This window comes from Lolium rigidum, unplaced genomic scaffold (genome assembly GCF_022539505.1).
Source record: "Lolium rigidum isolate FL_2022 unplaced genomic scaffold, APGP_CSIRO_Lrig_0.1 contig_37348_1, whole genome shotgun sequence".
Taxonomy (NCBI): Eukaryota; Viridiplantae; Streptophyta; class Magnoliopsida; order Poales; family Poaceae; genus Lolium; species Lolium rigidum.
This window is the reverse complement of record NW_025900383.1, coordinates 29,691-43,143: the sequence shown is the minus strand read 5'-3', so window position 1 is coordinate 43,143 and position 13,453 is coordinate 29,691. Positions and strand designations below refer to the sequence as shown.

At 46.6% G+C, this 13,453-nt stretch overlaps 2 protein-coding genes across 2 annotated transcripts; one reads left to right on the top strand and one right to left on the bottom strand.

The window, feature by feature from the left end:
* Nucleotides 1-1,222: 1,222 nt before the first annotated feature.
* Nucleotides 1,223-3,235, top strand: LOC124681238 (dynamin-related protein 4C-like). Its single transcript, XM_047216173.1, has one exon. It carries the CDS (start codon nt 1,223-1,225, stop codon nt 3,233-3,235), a length of 2,013 nt encoding a protein of 670 aa, XP_047072129.1.
* A 743-nt stretch (nt 3,236-3,978) lies between these two features.
* On the bottom strand, nt 3,979-7,764 carry LOC124681239 (F-box/LRR-repeat protein At3g58930-like). Its single transcript, XM_047216174.1, has 4 exons — nt 6,635-7,764; nt 5,320-5,481; nt 5,039-5,234; nt 3,979-4,264 (listed from the first exon to the last, which is right to left on the bottom strand). The coding sequence occupies exons 1-4, from the start codon at nt 7,529-7,531 to the stop codon at nt 4,182-4,184; spliced, it is 1,338 nt and encodes a 445-aa protein (XP_047072130.1). The 5' UTR covers nt 7,532-7,764; the 3' UTR covers nt 3,979-4,181.
* Between the last annotated feature and the right edge of the window lie 5,689 nt (nt 7,765-13,453).

Genomic DNA, 13,453 nt, shown 5'->3' with positions numbered 1-13,453 from the left:
TCTGGCTACTTGAACAACAACCTTCCTTTGATTCGCCGTGGCTTTGCCTTCCGCACACGGCAACGGCTCTTGCAGCTATGAAGGCGATGACCGGGCCACCACAAACCGAAGAATAGTCACTCTAGAACAAAATAGATCAATAATAGTTCAAGCTAGTACTATCCATGTGCATTATCAAAGGGAAGACCAACATAACATTATAAGTGCTCATTGAAAAACAAGAGAAGGGTCGAAAGATTCTAGAAATAAGAACCAATTTCTGAGCATAGAAATTAGAAGGACACGTGGCATATCTTATATTAACTAATAATATAACATTCGTTGTAGCAAAACATCAAGACTAATGCACAGTGGTAAAAGACTACAATGCATGATGTAAATCATCAAACTAGGTAAAGGCAAGCTGAATTGTAATGTACCTTTGCATCTTGAGTGCTGCTAGGAATGATGTTGTGTACCATGGCCGATGGCGTAATTAGAAAGTTGCATTTGCAGCCAGAATGGAGATTGTAGCTTCAAAGTAAATAACTGAGGATATTGTGGGAGCCTGTCCCAGGATAACCTGTATTTGACAACATAAACTTACCAAAAAAAGACGAATAATCAAGAACCAGAAACATAGAATGATTTAAAATAAATGGTAGATGTGCAATAATAAGGAAAGTGACTAAAGGAAGTTGTAATGTCTCTCGGAAAAAATGAGGCTGTTCATGACTTGCGATATCCAGCTGCGCGAAATGGTTCAAGAACTTTTGCTACAAGTGAAGCTGTATATACTGTTGGCAAGCAAATTGCTGTTGGCAAAGGGAACGTCGGAGGGCATGGGAGCGGGTTTAGCGGTTTCAAGGGGAGCGAAACACCATAATTTAAGGAAGGCTAGCGACGGAATCCTGAGTGTTTGATGAGCGCGAACGGACGATTCAATTTTCCCCGAAATCCTCTCGTCTTCTGAGCTGCTACTGTTCACCGCCGCCGGCCGCTTCACCTCCCGGAACAAGATCTGTATATACCTTTTGGCCATTGTCTGCTACCATATGCAAACAACTAACAGAATTCATAGTACTATTAGGTAACCTGACACGAAGGTACCTAGATTGATACTGCATCAATTGTAATTGTGCTTGCTGCTAATATATAAATGAGGTGAGCCGCGCCCTTGAGCATTGTCCCCCTAAAACCCTAGATAGATTGCTTTTGTTTACCAGCTCCAGTTCCTGCCAGCATGGGCAAGCCCAAGGCCAAGAGACTCAAAGCGTCGCACCATGACTCAGAGGATGCCGCGAGCGGCGCCGCAGCCAGCGCCATCGCCGAATCCTACAACGAGCAGATACGTCCGCTCCTGGACGCTGTCGACCGCCTGCGCCACCTGAAGGTCACGCAGGAGGGCATCCAGCTTCCGACCATCGTCGTCGTCGGCGATCAGTCTAGCGGCAAGTCGAGCGTGCTGGAGTCGCTTGCCGGCATCAGCCTCCCTCGCGGCCAGGGCATTTGCACCCGAGTGCCGCTCGTCATGCGGCTTAAGGACGACCTTTCCGCGGAGGGCTCGCAGCCCGTGCTGCAGCTTGAGTACGGCAGCGGCCGCGTCGTCACCACCTCGGAGGCCAAGGTCGCCGACGCCATCGACGAGGCAACCGCCGAGATCGCCGGGTCTGGCAAGGGCATCTCTGACGCCCCAATCACCCTCGTCGTGCGGAAGCGCGGAGTGCCGGATCTCACCCTCGTCGACCTGCCCGGCATCACGCGCGTGCCCGTCAAGGGGCAGCCCGACGACATCTACGACCAGGTATCCAGGATCATCCAGGAGTACATCGCGCCCAAGGAGAGCATCATCCTGAACGTGCTCTCCGCCACCGTCGACTTCCCGACGTGCGAGTCCATCCGGATGTCGCAGCAGGTGGACCGCAACGGCGAGCGCACGCTTGCCGTCGTCACCAAGTCCGACAGGGCCCCCGAGGGCCTGCTCGACAAGGTCACCATGGACGACGTCAACATCGGCCTCGGGTACGTCTGCGTCCGCAACCGCGTCGGCGACGAGACGTACGACCAGGCGCGCGCCGAGGAGGAGCGGCTGTTCAAGAAGCACCCGCTCCTGTCCAAGATCGACAAGTCCATGGTGGGCATCCCCGTGCTGGCGCAGCGGCTCATGCAGATCCAGGCGGCCATCATCGCCAAGTGCCTCCCCGACATCGTCAAGCAGATCAACGACCGCCTCAGCCGCAGCAGCGGCGAGCTCGAGCAGATGCCACCGGATCTCAACAACGTCGCCGACGCGGTGCGAGCTTTCTTCCACATCGTCAAGCGGGCGTGCACGTCCCTGGAGAAGATACTCGTGAGGGGCGAGTTCGACGAGTACCCCGACGACCGCCACTTTCACGGCACGGCGCGTATCGCCGAGATGCTCAACGCTTACGCGAAGAAGCTGCCGGCGGAGTGCCCGCGGCGCGGCGGCGACCTGTTCCTGATGGAGGAGGTGCACGTCCTGGAGGAGACAACGGGCATCAAGCTCCCCGACTTCCTCCCAAGGTCGGCCTTCCTCGTCATGCTCAAGAAAAAGGTGGAGACCGTCGTGCAGATGCCGCACGACCTCGTCCGCGAGGTGTGGGACTACGTGGAGGACCTGACGGTGAAGATACTGCTGCATCACTCGGAGGACTTCCCGCAGGTGCAGCCGTCGTGCCGCCGAGCAGTGCAGGGCCTGATGGACAAGGCCCGAGCGCAGTCGGCGCGGCACGTCAAGGAGCTGATCGAGATGGAGCTGGTGGCCGACTACACATCCAACCCCGATTACACCAAGACGTGGTCCGAGCTCATGGAAGGCCACGGCAAGTTCATGGAGGCGGTCAAGGACCATTCGCAGCCCTCTGCCCTCACGCTGAAGGGCTTTGGGAGGGTGGAGGTGGCGCACATGAGGATACACGACGACCTGGCCGGGCAGGCGTTCGACCTACGGGCTCGCCTGGCGGCCTACTGGAGGAGCATTGTGCTCCGCCTCGTGGATGGGCTGGCGCTGCACGTCCTCCGCGGCGTCAAGCGTCTGGCCGAGGACGACCTCGAGGTGGCCTTGTCCGACGAGCTCCTGGGGAACAAGATGGCCGGGGTCGAGCGGATGCTCGCGTCGTCGCCCGCCACCGGCAGCAAGCGCCAGCGCCTCAAGAACAGCATCGTGTTGCTTCAGCAGTCCAAGGAGGCCGTGGCTGACATCATGGACAGGATTAGCGCGGTAGGGGAAGTGTAGGCCACACCCACATGCCAGCGTCTTGTTTCTTACTGTCTCACCGTCAACTTTGTCGGAGGTCAATATCTAAGTCGATTTCAAAATCTTCATCTACAAATTGATTATATTGGTCGTGGATCCCAATTTATTTTCTGTTGAAGGGGAGTTGTGAATGAGATGGTCTATTGGTATCACACTTGTAGCCAATGACAGAAAAAATAAGACTACACTCATCCCCGAAACAAACTTAAATTGAAATTGGGAACAATCCTCCCTCCAACTTCTCACACGTTGTTAACGAATGAAAAACCTTGGTGCAACGCTATCCCTGTCAAAGAGCCTCTGATTAGTAAAGATCTCCCTATTAGATATTGGTTTGCACTTTGTCTAGATAATCTAACAATCACGCATCTCACGCTTTCCTCTCCCTTCCCTCTCCTTCGAGCGAGAAAAAGTGAAGCTTCTTTGGACATGCGCGCTCGTAAGTAGCAAAATGCGGGCACTTGGAAGTAGCAAATGTACTATGACTGTTGCTAGCAGCACATCGGGAGCAAATAGTCATGCTGCAAAACATGGTACTCCCTCTAATCCACAACAAGTGTTGTGGAAAATTTGAACTAAAACCATGACATTTATTATAGATCGGAGGGAGTAACATGTTTTGGATGAACTGTCAACATCCTCAAAAGGCTAGAGGATGCACACGAGCAACTGATTTCAGAACATAGCAATGTACTTACCATATTTTCATTACCGGTAACTGAAAATATAGCAACAATGTGACCACTGCCGCCACTCCAGTGAACTGGAAACCATTTAGCTGAATTGTACCTGACGACTAACACAGACAAGTTTCTAGCAGACAAAGAGATCGAAAGAAACCTAAAACATAGAGATACCGGCTGACATTGCAGCAGCTTTGGAGCACAGAAGGACTGGAACAAACAGCAAGACCCAACAAGCCATCTTAGTTGTCAGCGGTGGATGAAGGCACAGCATTGTGGTCACTGGTTGACGGTGTAGCATCTCGTGGCATCTCAAAACTGAAACCTGCACAATTCAAAAAAAAAAAAAAACACGATAAGTATGCCTCTTTAATGTTCACGTTGATATAGACAGCAATTTCGGATTTCAATCATTTTGAAGTAGGCGAATTAACATGAAACTGGACCAACTATCTTGTTAAGATGCATCTAAGACAAAAGTTCTGATTAAATATATTGCAGTAAATAGCTTTCTGAGGGCAGCATATGGCCATTTTCCTCCACAAGTGGCAGTTCCTCTAGTAGTGACAGGCTCACAGCCAAGCCTAAACGGTGATTCAGCCTTCAGGAGATCACGCAGAAGTGTGGGAGGCAATGGCAAGCTGCTTTTTCAGTATTAATAGGAGAGATGGGTATCATGGGCATCATTCTCGTTGAGCAAACCAGTTGGAAGCCCCAAAACAGAAGCCAGCTAGCGGAGTACAAGAGTGGAAGTAAACTGGTTTAAAGTTGGGAATGCCTCTTTTCATCATCAGTAAAAAGTTGCATAGAACTGAATCGAACCCAAATGATCTACAAGCAATGCTGTATGACAAAGAAAGTATAGATCAACTAATTTAGTTCAAACTTAACAGACATCATAACTCCATTGATGCTAAAGAATAACGGATTTTGAATTCAGAACGATTTGTAAAGGTGGTATTCCTGTAACTGATGTGTATTTACAGCAGACATCTTAGAATGTAAAGGTTAAAACATTCTGCCTAGCTCTTGGAATTACTACAAGTAAGAAGACTGCAGAAAACTTGCAAGGCATGGAGAATGAAAATAGTGAACTTACAATATGGGTGTGACTGGTTGACCTTCAACCTAATGTGCTCAGGAGGTATGCCACATGTACTCAAGAGCTTCAAAGTTTTGGAAACCCTCTCATTCATCACTTGACATTTGATGTTAACTACCTTAAGGTGTTCACATGCAAATGTTTGTTCTACTGGATCATGGTTTCCATCGTCCACTATTGCAATAGGGAGGCCCTATAAGAAACATGTCATTTTTGTGTGATCAACCGAATATAAATGATACCTTTACTAATATAGAAATGTTTCATTTAGACCATACCTTACTGTTATAGAACAGAAGTGTGAGCTTCTCAAGAATAGGTGAGTGTTGGAGAATGCAAACTAGTCCATGTAAGCCATGAGCCACACACCACTCATTCAGTAACAGAGTCTTTAAATTGCCAAATATGGGGCAACGAGTCAAATCCCTTCTGTAGACATACTACAGAAACAGCAGAAGAATACGAATATTCTCAAACTCCATTTTCCAAGTTATATGAGGAGATGATTGAATTCAGTAAAAACTTGAGGTAGAACATTATAAATTATAATGCAACTTAAAAAGGAGGAAATGTAACCTTAAGCTGCTAAACTATGCCGTTTTGTCCTATCAAGTCCATATATTATTAATTCCTCTGATCGAAGGTGCACTTAGACAACAACAACAACAAATAGTTTCAGGGTTCCAATCAACTAATCAATAATGCATGATTGGACAAAGTATAATAGTTTAGTCACTTAAAGCATAAGATCAAAACTTTGTGTACATTGATATCAGCCCTGATGTTATGTTCAATAAGTTTCTCTCAATCTAAAATTGACATAGTGACTGTACCATCTCAGGCTCTAAAGTCATACAGAAATTAACATAAGTCGATAAATCTTTAGATTCCCAGTTGCACAACGTTACCATAAGATCTAAAGCACAAAACCATATTGAAAAGTATAAATCACAGTTCATAATTATCACAAACTAACCATCAGATCCAAAGCAGAAAACCATATTGCGCCCTCCATTTCAAAATCTAGTGCATGTTAGTCTTCTCCTGAGTCAAACATTGTAAACTTTGACCAAGTTTATTACTACCTCCATCCTAAAATAAGTGTCTCACTAGACGGATTTTAGTTATAGATACCATGAGTCGCCGAGGCTGCGACTCAATGTATAGTCGACAAAAGTCGTTGTATAGTCACCATAAGTCGATGTATAATCGCAGGTCGCCATGTTTTTTGGAAATCGACTCGGCGACTATAGAATGACTATTCGGCGACTATACATCGACCCAAAAACCATGATATATAGATACGTCCGTATCTAGAAAAAGTAGAGACACTTATCTTAGGACAGAGGGAGTACCATTATTGATATTTTCTATATACTTGGTCAAAGTTCACAATGTTTGCAGTATTAATATATTTTCTTGATACTTGGTCAAAGCTCACAATGTTTTACTAAGGACAAAACCTATATGTACTATGTTTTGACATGGAGGGGTATTACGATAAGCATACATTTTTATGCATGTCTAAGCATGGAAGAGAACCGGTGGACATCAAACAACAATAAGAGCAGATGGTAATAGTTATAAGCATACCACGTTAAGGTCAGCTATCAACTCCAGATAGATAGCATTGGACAAGCCATTGAGAAGCACACTCCGATAACCACCAACAGGATAACCGTAACAACGTTCACAACTTTGATTACAACATTTCTGCACCTTAGGATTGATAGCATCACACCAGCTCCCATCATACACATATAGCCTAATGAATGCTTTTTGGAGGAATGGCATGCTTTCAAGGATAGGAGCCTCGCCAACAAAATCACTGAGCTCCAGTGAAATAAGACTTGGTGCAGAAATCCAGGTACGGGAACGCAGATTAAAGGAAGAATAACTGGTGATGCGTAGCTGCTCTAGCGATTTGGAAGAGATCTTGTGCACGCAAATGCTGCAACGCTGCATACTTAGACTCTTTAACAAGGGGCAGCTTGAGAAATCCAGAGATAGTTCCGAGTCAACAAGTGCAGAGCATTTTTCCAAATCAACTTCGCAAAGATTTAGGGTCGTCAGGTGGTCAGAGACAAGAGGCACTGTGAGTTGTATACTATCGACGACACCAGCTTCGCACAAGACGTCGAGCACCGGAACCTTGCAGATCAGAGCATACTGGATCCACAGATTGGCGTATGGATATGACACAGCTGCCTCGGATTGACGAACCTGGATCTCGAACTTGTCGAGGGGCAAGTGGCCTCGGAGGACAATGAGATGGTTCACGAACTCGTTGAAACCCTCGGCGGTCTCGAACTGCTCTAAACCGACGAGGCGCAGGCTGGGCATTTTCTTCCAGAGCCCGCGCCACTCGCGGGAGAGCTCGCTGCTCCGCACTGCCTCGTCCGCGGGCAACAAAGAAAGCAAGCGCAGACGGAGGTCGAGGGGGAGGGCGCTGATTCGGTCGTCGCCGCTCGCCACAGCCTTATCTGCCATTCTGAGGATCGATCTGAGATTCACACCTCACCTCAGCTACGAGCCGGAAGCTGCGGCAGCCGCCGCCGCCGCTAGGAAGTGGGAACAGAAGACGAGAAACCCCTCTTGGCAGTGTTCCCGGTGGTTGCTCTCACTTCTCAGCTATCAGAGCAAAAAAAAAACATGAAGAAGCTATGGGCAAGATTGGATCTTGGGAGAGGACGGAGGCAGAGATGAACAGATGAATCCCCTCGTCGCGCCCCGCTGGTTTGGCGTCCTCGGTGCCGTGGAGCGGTGGTCTTCCCTTCTGCAAGACGTGTGCTTGTGTTGTAGCGTAGTGTTGTAAGCTTCTCAGAGTGCTCCCTTGTATCTTTCGGCCGTAGTGTGTGTGGTGTGGTGTTGTGTGGTACGGAGGGCCTTGTGTAATCCCTGGCCGGTTGATGGCTTTGTTAATTCAAAGCTGGGCTTTCGATCCTTCACTTTAAAAAAGCAGCTACTGCCTGCACATTTGAGCTTCGAGACACGAGAAAGTGATACGGGAGAGAGAAGTCCGCTAGACCAGCCGGAAGGAAAATACAAAGGAGCTCTCGGGTGCAACGCACCCCCATATTTGGGAAAATAAAAAAAAAGTTTAATTTTTTTTGGAAATCAAAGATGATCAGGTATTGTACCTCGAAACAAAATATTTTCCTAGGAAATTACTTTTATTCTATCCTGGGTAAAAAAACAAACTCGAAATGCCCCATGACTAGGTATTATTCACTTTATTTTTATCATAATTTTGTCTTTTTTGCCCTGGAGTCCATGGGAATCATTTCGTGTCCAAACATTTTTTAACGAGTACAAACTTGATCATCTTTTATTTCCAGGAAGATTCAAAAAAAAATTGACTTATTTAAATTATTATAATTTTTTTGGTCTATGGGGGTGCGTTGCACCCGAGAGCCACAAGTCCGCGTTAGTGACAATTAGACATTTAGACTAGTTACAATGGCAAGTATCATACACTACTATTATGCACATGATACTAGTTTATGATACTACCCCACAATGCATAGTATCATATTATCATCATATTTAATGTTTTGTAGAATCTCAATGCAAATTTGTGTACATTGATGTGTTTGCCATTAAGTTTTCTAGTTTTACGTGTTATGATACGGTATCATATTATGATATCACTCTCATCTCTCACCTCATTAATTGGTGTGCCACCTTAGATTTTTGCCAATATGGCATGCATGATACTACTTATGATACTCTCATTGTGGCTAGTCTTACTACGATGGAGCGCCAAGTTTTTTAAAAGAAATCGAATAACTTATTTAAATCTTTCCAAAAATTAAAATAATTTACGCACACACCTACTGGTATATTCTCTACACGTATAATTTATGACATATTTATTTACTAAACTTTCTACCATATTATTTAAAATAGGTTTGTGGGCACCCCGATGCAAAAAAAATCACGTCCGTGAGGATGGTTTTTATGGTGCAATCGAAGGTACATGTTCTGCATCGGACAAAGATTGAACAAACTTTTGTCAAAAATGAATGAGAGCTTGAGCGAGAATAATAGAGCCAAAAGATTACTACCTCCATTTTAAGGAATAAGGCGCCCTCGTTTTACGAGTTTTTTGTTTGACCAAGAATTACTTTAAATAGATAAATATTATTTGTATGAATTTAATATTATTGAAAAGTTCTTTTTAATACGAATCTAACGATACCAATTACATATAATATAATCAAGATTTGGTTGCTCAATTTTTATGATCAAAGTTCATTTTGAAATACGTGTGCGCATTATTCCTTGAAACGGAGGTAGTATATAAAGCTGGCCATAGTGTGTGCATGAAAGTAGTCGTTTTGACTCATGAGAGCATATACTTGTCGTTTTGGCATCACGGACAAGACTAGCGTGGCGGCAAGGGAAGTGTAGTGAACATGCCAGCGTATTGTTGAGATGCCCTTGTTTCTTATTGTCTCACCATCAACTTCATCGGAGGTTAATATCTAAGCCGATTTCAAAATCTTTATCCATAAATTAATTCCACTTGTGTCCCATGATGAAATATTGGGCAACATAGACAACAAGACATTACCCACATATTTTTTTAAATATATTAATATCAGAGATACCAATTATACCCCGCATATGCAACAACAAAATACCCTATTGATAAAACGGATACACATAGCCAGAAAAAAAACGCGGTATTCTAGGCCTAGCAGCAACAGTAAATTCACCACCAAGACAACACATCCAAGAAGAGAACAATGCACAAGAGCCGTCAAAGCCCGATCAAATGATCTAGGTTTTTACCCTGAAGATACTTCTCGCTCTGAAAACAATATCTTCAACAAGGCTATTATCACAACACAACCAATAAAGGTTAGACCTTAAATTTTCACCCTGAAATATAAGACTCTGAACATCACCTGTGCGGTCGCCCCCCACTTGCATACTAAAGCTGTGAAACCCATAATGCCAAGCAAGTCGCTCAATATCACAGAGACTCGAACCTCCATCGGTAGTCCTGGAAATCGGCCTTCATGATATTTCTCCGCCTCTGATTTCACCATTGATCAGAATGCCATGTGATGCACCAAACCCAACTGGTGGCGGCGCAGGGACGACCCTCCACCGGATCTGGACCTACCACGCACCAAGCTCCTAGAGGAGACAACGGGCATCAAGCTCCCCGACTTCCTCCCAAGGTCGGCCTTCCTCGTCATGCTTAAGAAAAAGGTGGAGACCGTCGTGCAGATGTCGCACGACCTCGTCCGCGAGGTCTGGGACTACGTCGAGGACCTGACGGTGAAGATAATGTTGCATCACTCGGAGGACTTCCCGCAGGTGCAGCCGTCGTGCCGCCGAGCGGTGCAGAGCCTAGTGGACAAGGCACGAGCGCAGTCGGCGCGACACGTCAAGGAGATGATCGAGATGGAGCTGGTGGCCGACTACACGTCCAACCCCGACTACACCAAGACGTGGTCCGAGCACTAGTGGAAAACAGGGCTTTCGTGGGAGCCTTTTGTCGCGGGCGCGACTACACCCGCGACAAATGGCGTGGCCACGTCGCCCCGAAACCACTTGGAGCGAGCCAGGCCTTTTGTCGCGCCCTTTTGTCGCGGGCCGTATCACAACCCGCGACAAAAGGGGTCTGAGCTCTGGCGCCTCCTGCCGGCACCCCTTTTGTCGCGGGTTATCATACGGCCCGCGACAAAAGGGACATGCCTATATATACACATGCAGCCAGCCCCCCCCCCCCACCTCCCTACATTTTTTTTCCTTGGTGGTGAAAGGTGGAGGTGTATGCTACCTCATTTTTTCTTCATGTGCACAAGAGGTGTTTGATGGAATGCTTGTGAGGGATGCCACTTGATTTTATTTGATAAGATTTCTCCTCTTTTTGATCCTAAAAGGTTAGCAACTATTTTCTCGTATATACATAGTCCGTACAAAACTAATTTTAGCAAGGTGATTGCATCTGATACATGCATAATTGTACTTATGATGTAGATGAGTCATCCATGGATGTACGGTAACCGATGTGCTCCCGCTTTCAGAGATGGCGTGAATTCTTTCCTGCTTGTGGCCGAGGCCAACAAGTCGAAGCAAGGTTTTATGTGTTGTCCATGTCTGAAATGTAAGAACGAGAAGGATTACTCTTGCTCAAGAGACATTAAGAGCCACCTGCTTCGGTTTGGATTCATGTCCAGCTATAATGTTTGGACCAAGCACGGAGAAGAAGGGGTTATGATGGAAGACGGCGATGAAGAAGAAGATAACGATGACCAGTACCGATCTATGTTCTCTGAATGCGATGATACCGAAATGTAAGACAATGAAGAAGAAGGAGGTGAAGAACATGCAGCAGATGATCCTGTTGATGATGATCTTCGTCGGGCCATTTCTGATGCAAGAAGAGACTGTGGCACGGAGAAGGAGAGGTTGCAGTTTGACAAGATGTTAGAGGACCACCACAAATTGTTGTACCCAGGTTGTGAAGATTGGGAGAGAAAGCTGGGTAGCATATTGGAATTGCTGAAATGGAAGGCAGAGGTCGGTGTGACTGACTCGGGTTTTGAAAAATTGATGATAATATTAAAGAAGCTGTTTCCAAGAAATAACGAATTGCCCGTCAGTACATATGAAGCAAAGAAGCTTGTCTGCCCTCTAGGATTAGATGTGCAGAAGATACATGCATGCATTAATGACTGTATCTTCTACCGCGGTGTTATCACCAGAATTTAACCGAGTCTGGAGGTGGGCCGTGATTAAATGGGCTTAGAGGATATGCACGGAAAATATTCCCGAACCGGCCTTGTACAAGAAGTTTGGGCAAGATTGCCCGTGTATCTGTAAATTATAGTAGGTTACGTGTCGGTTAGAATTAAGAGATAGAGTTTAGCTCGTACACGGTTGGGTTTATTCCCAAGTTAGAAAGTCTACGGACTATAAATATGTATCTAGGGTTATTGAGAAAGGAGGACGATCACGTTCACAACAAATCAATCTAGGAGCATCGCCACCCCTTGTTTCGAGGGTTTCTCCCGGGTAAGCAACATGCTGCCTAGATCGCATCTTGCGATCTAGGCGATGTCATTTATTCGTCATTGGTGTTGCTCGTGATGAAGCCTTTTTGATGGCGAGCAACACCCTTATCTTAGGTGTTTTGGGGTTGACGTCGATGCTTTCACGATGTACTTGTTTAGCTACGCTACCCCTCGATATCTAGCTGCCCTTACACCTATTTTAGGTGTAGGGGCAGCATCTTGCTTGTTCTTTATTTAGTAGATCTAATCCGTTATAGTTGCTCCTTGTTCTTCAAGGATTGGTTTGATATCCGTATGGTTAGGCCTTATAAACGGGTTGAACGATCCGGTAGTGCGTAAGGTGTGGTTTATTAAGCTCTAGAGGGATTTTTCCGGGGATCAACTTCACGTTGGTTTTTAGGCCTCTTTAGGGCTGGTTTTCCATCATCTTACGTATCTGTTAGGCTCAACTACGCATAGGATGTTCCGATTATGCGGTGAAAACCCTAGACTATCATAGATTAGTTTAGCTTGATATTGATAAAGCATGATCCCCATGTCATTATAAATCTAACGTGAACCATGGGGCAATCGGCTCTTTGAGCCGATCCACAGAACAACTTAAGAGCCGATCGGGGCTCGTATTTAATGTTTACGTGTTTGCCATGCGGGAAACTAGTCGAAGCAATCCATCACCTTCCCCGACCAGGTATAGGTCAGGTGGCACGCCCTCGTAAGCACCAGGACGTGTGCCAGAAGGCATTGCGGGCCGTCGCCTGAGGGACCAGGGTCCACCGCAATCCTGGGAGCCTCCCGGCTCTACGGTGTTGCCCGCCGTTGCTCGCCGGTGGGTTTTTGACAGCAACACATTCTGGCACGCCCGGTGGGACCCTCTACAGCCACTACTTCGACGTCTGCAGCAACCATGTCAAAAGCTGCGGATGAGGTGGTGGGTGAACCAGTCACGTACGCAGATCTGCCGGAGTAACACAAGAAGAAGTACGATGAGATGAAAGCCATCTTGGAAGCCGATCTCATCGGCTCTTTCATGAAGACCCGTTCACATGGCATCAGATGGAAAGGGTTCTCCCCCGAAGGTGCTCTCGATGAAGTAGACCTCTCTACCTCTTCAGAGGAACGCACCAGAGCTCTACGCCAGGAGATTAATTACATGGTGGCTCATTCTCTACACCGCCATTCTGAGAGCTTAGTGAACGCTTTCGAGCGCGTTGCGGTCCGAGTGGTGCAAGAGATCATGAAGCATCAGTACTCTCCGTCAGGACCTACCTTGGGGACTCACCAGGGAGAGATACCGCTCCAGATTAGACCGCCGCTGCCATTCGCGCTTGCAGCGCCAGAGCCGCCGGGTTCACCGGCGTACGTTGTCTACAAGGTTGGA